Source organism: Periophthalmus magnuspinnatus, chromosome 9 (assembly GCF_009829125.3).
Source record: "Periophthalmus magnuspinnatus isolate fPerMag1 chromosome 9, fPerMag1.2.pri, whole genome shotgun sequence".
In the NCBI taxonomy this organism is placed as follows: domain Eukaryota; kingdom Metazoa; phylum Chordata; class Actinopteri; order Gobiiformes; family Gobiidae; genus Periophthalmus; species Periophthalmus magnuspinnatus.
This window is the reverse complement of record NC_047134.1, coordinates 2,688,583-2,697,904: the sequence shown is the minus strand read 5'-3', so window position 1 is coordinate 2,697,904 and position 9,322 is coordinate 2,688,583. Positions and strand designations below refer to the sequence as shown.

The window sequence follows — 9,322 nt, the reverse complement described above, 5'->3', positions numbered from 1 at the left end:
GACTGGGTACACACAGTTTGTATAGTGTTAATATTAAAGCTGTAAGTCTGAGCTACTGAAAAGTGTTTTATTTATATAATCTTACTCATGAAAGTTTACTTTTATTTGAAAGTTTTCAGGAGCCATTTTGAATCCCGTTCCTCTTTCCCACAATGCAACTCTTTCCAAAGAATAAATAAGTCATATTTCCATTTACAACATAAACTTTTATCTTTGCATTTGTGATAAACAGGAGAATACGTGTAAATAAGTGTTTGTTTTGCTTTAAAACCACTTCAGTTTTAAAATGTGACAGCTGCCGTGTGCTGTGTGGCCACCAGGTGTCGCCAGAACCTTCCTCAGCACCCAGGAAAATGACACATTATACAAGCTTAGATTTATGTAAGTTTACATTTAAAGAGGGGGTATTATGTCAAATGTACTTTTTTTCTATCTATGTCCCATGTTCTAACACATCAGCGGTTAGCAGTACAATCTTGTACAAGGCCCCCACAAGCCTACACCACCCATGTACGAGGCTCCACCCACAAGCCTACATCACCCATGTACGAGGCTCCACCCACAAGCCTACATCACCCATGCTCCCACATGACTTCTCCATAAATATACAAAAACATGATACAAAACTGTACACAGCAACTTGACAAACCTGATGTGATGTGCAGTAGTTTCATTAATGAGATGCAGGTGATTGTGTTGTGATAGCTCTGAAGGGGGAGGGACTTAACATCGAGAGCAAAGGGAGAGGAAACATGGTGATCTAAATATGTTATGTGTTACAGTAAATACCCCCTCTTTAATACCCCATAGAAGTAAATACCCCTTCTTTAATACCCCATAGAAGTAAATACCTCCTCTTTAATTCCATGGCTGTAGCTTCATAAAGGAGCTTCATGCACCGTAATAAAAACACATCATAAAAATACAGTTCTCATGAAGCATAAAATATTGATCCTAAATATAAAAATATAGATTTGTACATGTATGAAAAGAGTGATAAAAGTCTTTAAAGTGTGGGCCTCTCGTCTGATTGGCTGTTCAGTCCCATGTTGTCGTCTGATAGGCTGTTCCTTCACTGTCCTTTGTGGTTAAGTAGTTTATATAAATATATTTGTTTAAATATACTTCAGACTCAAAGCGTCTTTGAGAGTCCAAACTCCCTACATAAATCTGATGTGTTACTGTTTCATTATAAAGAGGCTTGAGACTGAAGTTCAGTCCTTCTGTGTGGCGGCCATCTTAGAGCTGTCTTTTTTGTGGCCATCTTAGAGCTGTCTGTTTTGTGGCCATCTTAGAGCTGTCTGTTTTGTGGCCATCTTAGAGCTGTCTTTCTTGTGGCCATCTTAGAGCTGTCTGTTTTGTGGCCATCTTAGAGCTGTCTGTTTTGTGGCCATCTTAGAGCTGTCTGTTTTGTGGCCATCTTAGAGCTGTCTTTTTTGTGGCCATCTTAGAGCTGTCTTTTTTTGTGGCCATCTAAGAGCTGATTGTTTGTGGCCATCTTAGAGCCGTCTGTGCGGCGGCCATCTTAGAGCCGTCTGTGCAGCGGCCTTCTTAGAGCTGTCTGTGCGGCGGCCATCTTAGGGCCGTCTGTGTGGCGGCCATCTTAGAGCTGTCTGTGCGGTGGCCATCTTGGGCACAGTTTCCCACAGTCTGTCTCTCATTCTTGAGCCTGGGGCTAAGCGCTCCTCTGTTGTCCAGTTTGGTGTAAATATTGTCCAGTTTGAGTTCTGATTCAGGTCCAATTTTAGATCCAAGTTTGGTCTGTTTTGGTCTTGGCTCTGATCCAGTATTTGATCTGGTTTTGGTCTTGGTTTGGTCCGGTTTTAGTCCTTTTAGTTATTTTTTTCTTCCAGTTTTGGTCTGGTTTTGGTCCAGTTTTAAATCTGGGCTCTGGTGTTGGTTTGGTCCATGTTCTGTAGATGTTCCTGCTGTAGAGTCTTTGGTTCCTCGGTTCTCATCTGCACGCACACGTCTCCACGCTCATGTTGGGGTAGACTTTGAGCACCACGTTGGCCTGCTCGTCGAAGAAGAGGATGCTGAGGGCAGACATCTTCTCAGGGACACAGCACGGCTCAGGGATGCCCGGGACCACGCCCACTGCACGTACAATGCTCTGGATGGTGGCGTGATTCGACGGCTTCAACGCCTAAAACGAGAGAACAGTAAACATCTGAACATCATCTGCTCCTCTGACCGTCTGCTCCTCCAACCCACTCCTGTGCTCCTCTGCCCCTCTCCTCCTCTGACCCTCTCCTCTGCTCCTCTGACCCTCTCCTGTGCTCCTTTGACCCTCTCCTGTGCTCCTTTGACCCTCTCCTCTGCTCCTCTGAACTCCTTTGCTCCTCTGACCCTCTCCTGTGCTCCTCTGACCCTCTCCTCTGCTCCTCTGAACTCCTCTGCTCCTCTCCATTCTTTGCTCGTTTGTTGGAATACAACCCTCGACCAGTGGATTCCTGCTGGATTACAGAGGCATGTCAGTTATGTTGTGTCCAAACACCGCATCAGGCCACAGACTCCGAACATCTCAGGAGACAAGATCAAAGTCCTGGCTTAGTCCTGTTTAAACTTGGTTTAGTCCGGGTTTAGTCCGGGTTTAGTCCGGGTTTAGTCCTGGTTCAGTCCTGGTTTAGTCCTGGTTTAGTCCTGGTTTAGTCCTGGTTTAGACCTGGTTTAGACCTGGTGTAGACCTGGTTTAGTCCTGGTTTAATCTTGGTTTAGACCTGGTTTAGTCCTCGTTTAGTCCAGGTTTTAGCCTGTCTTACAAAATGTATTCTTTATTATTTATTGGTACCAGTTTCTTGATGTGAAACATGAGGAGAATTTTTGAATGAATTTTAGGTTTAGGTTTACTTCTCTTTTGGGTCGGTTTTGTTCACACTGAGCATCATTCACCCCAAATGAGCCATGTCAGAGTCCATCAGCTGATCAGAGAACTTATTTCCATGACGACACAGACCTTATCTCCATGACAACAAAAAACATATCTCTATGATGAGCTCCAAGAGACAGACCCGGGCTCACCTGCGCAGACAGTGACAGGAGGAGACTGTGGTTGATATATAAGTTGGTCCAAATGTCCTCGTCAGACAAACGTGTTACACAGAGAGCTTTGATCCAAATCAACACTTTTACCATCACAGCCGACTGTGGAGGTCGGCCACATTCAAACTGCACTCGCCCCTTGGAGCGGGGCTAGCGAGGTAGTACTCATACTCGCATAGATTCTATAAAGAATCAACCTGAGTGAGGGTTCGAGGCTAGCAGTTATAGCAGCTAATCTGGAGCACAGCACCATATTTGAAATTCCAAACACAAAACCAAATAATCAGGAGTGAGCCTGTTGAAGGTAACAGTCGTTGTTACCTTCTGTTACTACTATTCCTGTGCAGTAGCACTACGAATAGTAGTAGTAGTAGTAGTAGTAGTAGTAGTAGTAGTAGTAGTAGCAGTACCTTGGCCATGGGGAAGTGGCAGGTGCCGGCGCAGTAGAACGCATCGTAGGACTTGGGGGAGATGATCCAGTCGTTCCAGCCAATGTCGGCGAAGTCGACCTTTAGGTGACGCCGTGCACAGCTTCGAGGCTCCGCCCACTTCCTCCGAGCCTTCTTCAGCGTGCGCTCGTCGAACTGCAGCAGCGCCCCCTTCTGTGTGCCTGACGCACTGCTCTTCTTTTTAGCCCGTCGCGCTGGTTTGGTCATAGGCTCCTCCCACTTCTGCACTTTGTGCTTTGGGTAGTCTGAACCTGCCTGCTCCTGTCGGGGGTAGTCTCTCCCCGAGTACTCCTGCCTCTGATGCTCCTGCCTGTGGTGCTTCTGCCGGGGGTAGTTCCTCCCCTGATGGTCCTGCCGGGGGTAGTCCCCCTCAGGTAGTTCCTGCCGGGGATAGTCCCCCTCGGGCAGCTCGTTGTTGTGCAGGGGCGACAAGAGGTTGACAGAGCGGCGGTGGCGAGGGGGCGGAGTCTTAGTGCTGTTGTGTCGGTGCGCTGCATTGTCGGCTGTGGGCAGGTGGTGGCGCTGTAGACTGTCGGGGTCAGAGATGGCAGAGTCGTTAGCGAACACTAGGATGTAGGGTGGGTACGGCGGTGGTCTGTGAGAGCTAAGCTCCACCCCCACTAGCAGCTGGCCACGACCCTTTGCCTGGTTTATGGCCGATGTAATGTCCCTCCACTGCCACACCCCCTCACGCCCCGCCCACACGTCAAAGCGCACGTGACCAAGAGCGTGCGTGTGGTCCAGAGCGTGCACGTGGTCCGACCCAAAACTCCACACGTCCAGGGGCACCTGTCGTCTGGTGCGCGGCAGGTGCCCTGTGTAGAAGTGCAGCGTCGCCGAGAGCACCGCCTCCGACAGGGTCAGAGACGTCAAGTTAAAGGTCAGCACCTGTCGACCCCCGAGAAAACCTGAGGAACCAGAACAGAGAGGGTTACACCTGTCACACTGCACCTGTCACACTGCACCTGTCAGGACACACACCATAGCAGGGTTACACCTGTCACAATTCTTGAATCTGATTGGCCAAAGCGGCACAGCAGCAGAACAAATAAAACGTTTGTTTAAAAACTAACTGTGAAATTGACTCATCTGCACCACCATCTTTGTTTTGGTTTGTTCTGGTGCTTGGCCACGCCCACACTACAGCGCTGCTCTGTGATTGGTCTGAACCTCTGGGCCAATCACAGCGCAGTGACTGTGGGTTATTAAAGTTGTACTTTTATGATGGGGTGCCACCTGCTGGTCTCCATGGAGATGTTGCTTGTCCTTTAATGTTCCACAGTACATGGATTCAGGCAACGCCATAAGGCGGAATTACAGGTCAGATCTGGGGAGAGGCAAGCCCCTCACAGTAAGAATGCATGTTTTTCATGGTATTTTGGATCTTAAAAACATTTGTAGTTGGATAATTGCAGTTTGATGCCACAGACACAGACGCTTATATGGGAGGGCATCTGACACAATGCAACATCTTGGAGGGTATCTGAAACACAGGGATAGAGGAGGAGGGAGGGCATCTGACACACGGATAGAGGAGGGAGGGCATCTGACACACAGGGATACGGGGGGAGGGAGGGCATCTGACACAGTAGGTGAAGACTTTTGGCCTCACTCACCCCAGTGCGCTTTGAAGCTGCGCACCGTGTTTCCGTCTTTAAACGTGTATCCCGCGCGCGCGTACTTGGCGTAAAGCGTGTGCATGTGTTCCGTCAGCGTGTCCGGGACGCTCAGGTGCGCCCCGCTCAGGTGCGCCCCGCTCAGGTGCGCCCCGCTCAGGTGCGCCCCGCTCAGGTGCGCCCCGCTCAGGTGCGCCCCGCTCAGGTCCTTCGCGCCGTGCTTCACGTCCAGCCTGCGCCTGTGGTCCGCGCGCAGGTTCGCGCATGATCCGCTGTGGCTCCACGCGTAAAACAGCAGCAGCGCGAGGCGACAGCACGAAGCCATGTTTCACCAAAGAGAAGAAACAGGATGCGCAGTTACGCACGGAGCGAGCCGTCACACAGACGCGCACGGACGCACATCGCGCTCCACGTTCACAAACGGTGAAGAGGTCCGGGACAGTGTGCGCCCGAGTGGAGCACCGACACAATCCGTAGAATCTCTGGAAAAGTTCTGGAAAAGTTCCGCAGTGACTCCGGTGCGAGCCGTGTCCACAGAGGAGCCGTGTCCACAGAGGAGCCGTGTCCACAGAGGAGCCGGGTTCTGTTTATGGAGCCGAGGCGCTCTGCGCGGTGGTTTTAGGCGAGTGAGACCAACTGCGGCTCTGACTCTACAACACACTCCCCGAGCGCGCGCACGCCACGGCCACGCGCCGCAAACACACTGGAGCGCGCACAGACCCGACAGGTCACAGTTTAGTGACACATTCAGATATGGACCTAAACACGAGTCCCACGAGTCTGACACACACAACACACACATATACACACACTCAGACAAACACACATATACACACAAACACACATATACACACATATACGCACACATATACACACAAACACACATATACACACAAACACACATATACGCACAAACACACATATACGCACAAACACACATATACACACATATACGCACAAACACACATATACACACATATACGCACACATATACACACATATACGCACAAACACACATATACGCACAAACACACATATACACACATATACGCACACATATACACACATATACACATATACGCACAAACACACGTATACACGCACACACATACACACATATATATGCACACATTTACACAAACACGCATATACACATACACACAAACCCACATATATGCACATGCACACATATACACATACACAGATATATGTGTGTATGTCTGTATATATACACACTAGCTAGTCCTGGTTCAGTCCTGGTCCAGTACAGGTTTAGTCCTGCTTCAGTCCTGCTTCAGTCCTGGTTTAGTCCTGGTCCAGTCCTGGTTCAGTCCTGGTTTAGTCCTGGTTTAGTCCTGGTCCAGTCCTGGTTCAATCCTGGTTTAGTCCTGGTCCAGTCCTGGTTCAATCCTGGTTTAGTCCTGCTTCAGTCCTGCTTCAGTCCTGCTTCAGTCCTGCTTCAGTCCTGCTTCAGTCCTGGTTTAGTACTGGTCTGGTACAGGTTTAGTCCTGGTTCGGTCCTGGTTCGGTCCTGGTTCAGTCCTGGTTCAGTTCTGGTTCAGTTCTGGTTTAGTCCTGGTTCAGTCCTGGTTCAGTCCTGCTCCAGTCCTGGTTCAGTCCTGGTTCAGTCCTGGTTTAGTCCTGGTTCAGTCCTGGTTCAGTTCTGGTTTAGTCCTGGTTCAGTCCTGGTTCAGTCCTGCTCCGGTCCTGGTTCGGTCCTGGTTCGGTCCTGGTTCGGTCCTGGTTCAGTCCTGGTTCAGTCCTGGTTTAGTCCTGGTTCAGTCCTGGTTCAGTCCTGCTCCAGTCCTGGTTCAGTCCTGGTTCGGTCCTGGTTCAGTCCTGGTTCAGTCCTGGTTCAGTCCTGGTTTAGTCCTGGTTCAGTCCTGGTTCAGTCCTGGTTTAGTCCTGGTCTGGTACAGGTTCAGTCCTGGTTCAGTCCTGGTTCGGTCCTGGTTCGGTCCTGGTTCGGTCCTGGTTCAGTCCTGGTTCAGTCCTGGTTCAGTCCTGGTTTAGTCCTGGTTTAGTCCTGGTTCAGTCCTGGTTCAGTCCTGCTCCAGTCCTGGTTCAGTCCTGGTCCAGTCCTGGTTCAGTCCTGGTTTAGTCCTGGTTCAGTCCTGGTTTAGTCCTGGTCTGGTACAGGTTCAGTCCTGGTTCAGTCCTGGTTTAGTCCTGGTTTAGTCCTGGTTCGGTCCTGGTCTGGCCCTCTCTGGGCTGTAGGAGCTTACAGTGGCATTAGTGCTCCTCGTGTGTTTGGTTTAGAGGTGGTTCGGGTGAATGGAGCTGAGCGTGCACATCCTGACGCAGGCATACGCGCACGCACAGACACGCGCACGCAGGCCGGACGCTGACCGCTCCCTCCCTCCGTCCGTATCTGCTACATTTTCATCTGATGTTTGAAGTTTATCTCCAAATGGCCCATGAGCTTTACACTTCAGTTCATTTAGCACCACACCCCAAACAACAGGAGTGAAACCCACAACCTTCAGGACAACCACTCTGCCATCAGTGCAGGAGTTGAACCCACAACCTCCTGGTGAGAGGAGGAGACAGGCTAACCACTCTGCCACAGTGGGCGGAGCTGTGGAGGAGGTTGCGGGTTAGACTCCTCACATTCCTGTGCTCTTTGTAAATGTCGGACTATTTTTACTGAAACTGGAGTGGATAATTATCATATTTGGTGGACCGCTCCGTGCCGCGGTCAACCTCCTCCTCACAGATGTCCACGAGGGGGCGGAGCTCGCGATATTTTTACTTTAGAGACACTGCCCAGTAACGAGAACAAGAGAACCGGACTAGAACCAAACCAGGACTAGGACCAGGCTCAGACAAAGACCAGGACTAGGGACAGGACTAGGACCAGGACTAGGACCAGGACCAGGCTCAGACTAAGACCAGGACTAGGACCAGGACTAAGACCAGGACTAGGGCCAGGACTAGGGCCAGGATTAGGGCCAGGACTAGGACCAGGCTCGGACTAGGACCAGGACTAGGACCAGGACTAAGACCAGGCTCGGACTAAGACCAGGACTAGGAGCAGGACTAGGGCCAGGCTTGGACTAAGACCAGGACTAGGGCCAGGACTAGGACCAGGACTAGGACCAGGACTAGGACCAGGCTCGGACTAAGACCAGGACTAGGACCAGGACTAGGACCAGGCTCGGACTAAGACCAGGACTAGAGCCAGGACTAAGACCAGGCTCGGACTAAGACCAGAACTAGGACCAGGACTAGGATCAGGACTAGGACCAGGCTCGGACTAAGACCAGGACTAGGGCCAGGACTAGGACCAGGACTAGGATCAGGACTAGGACCAGGACTAGGACCAGGCTCTGACTAAGACCAGGACTAGGGCCAGGACTAGGACCAGGACTAGGACCAGAACTAGCACCAGAACCGAACCAGGATCAGGGCTCGGATTAGTACCAGGACCAGGCCTAGAACTGTCATTCTCCAAACTGCCGAATCTGTGTCAGTCATGCTAGCCGTTAGCCTGTCTGCTGAATTAGCGTGTTTTTATTTTGATGATTTGACTGTCACACTTGTACGTCGCATCAGTTAGCCGTTAGCGTGTCTTTATTTTGATGATTTGACTGTCACACTTGTACGTTGCGTCGGTTAGCCGTTAGCGTGTCTTTATTTTGATGATTTGACTGTCACACTTGTACGTCGCGTCAGTTATTCGTTAGCGTGTCTTTATTTTGATGATTTGACTGTCACACTTGTACGTCGCATCAGTTAGCCGTTAGCGTGTCTTTATTTTGATGATTTGACTGTCACACTTGTACGTCGCATCAGTTAGCCGTTAGCGTGTCTTTATTTTGATGATTTGACTGTCACACTTGTACGTCGCGTCGGTTAGCCGTTAGCGTGTCTTTATTTTGATGATTTGACTGTCACACTTGTACGTCGCGTCGGTTAGCCGTTAGCGTGTCTTTATTTTGATGATTTGACTGTCACACTTGTACGTCGCGTCGGTTAGCCGTTAGCGTGTCTTTATTTTGATGATTTGACTGTCACACTTGTACGTCGTGTCGGTTAGCCATTAGCGTGTCTTTATTTTGATGATTTGACTGTCACACTTGTACGTCGCGTCAGTTATTCGTTAGCGTGTCTTTATTTTGACGATTTGACTCTCACACTTGTACGTCGCGTCGGTTAGCCGTTAGCGTGTCTTTATTTTGATGATTTGACTGTCACACTTGTACGTCGCGTCGG

General features: G+C 50.0%; 1 protein-coding gene across 2 annotated transcripts; it reads right to left on the bottom strand.

The window, feature by feature from the left end:
* Window positions 1-959: 959 nt before the first annotated feature.
* Window positions 960-5,716, bottom strand: bmp3 (bone morphogenetic protein 3). 2 transcript variants are annotated; one of them, XM_055223987.1, is made up of 4 exons: window positions 5,108-5,716; window positions 3,870-4,399; window positions 3,453-3,839; window positions 960-2,146 (listed from the first exon to the last, which is right to left on the bottom strand). In XM_055223987.1, the coding sequence occupies exons 1-4, from the start codon at window positions 5,430-5,432 to the stop codon at window positions 1,955-1,957; spliced, it is 1,434 nt and encodes a 477-aa protein (XP_055079962.1). In that variant the 5' UTR covers window positions 5,433-5,716; the 3' UTR covers window positions 960-1,954. The 2 variants fall into 2 exon arrangements, with proteins under 2 accessions (XP_055079962.1, XP_055079961.1); XM_055223986.1 differs by having other exon boundaries at window positions 3,453-4,399.
* Between the last annotated feature and the right edge of the window lie 3,606 nt (window positions 5,717-9,322).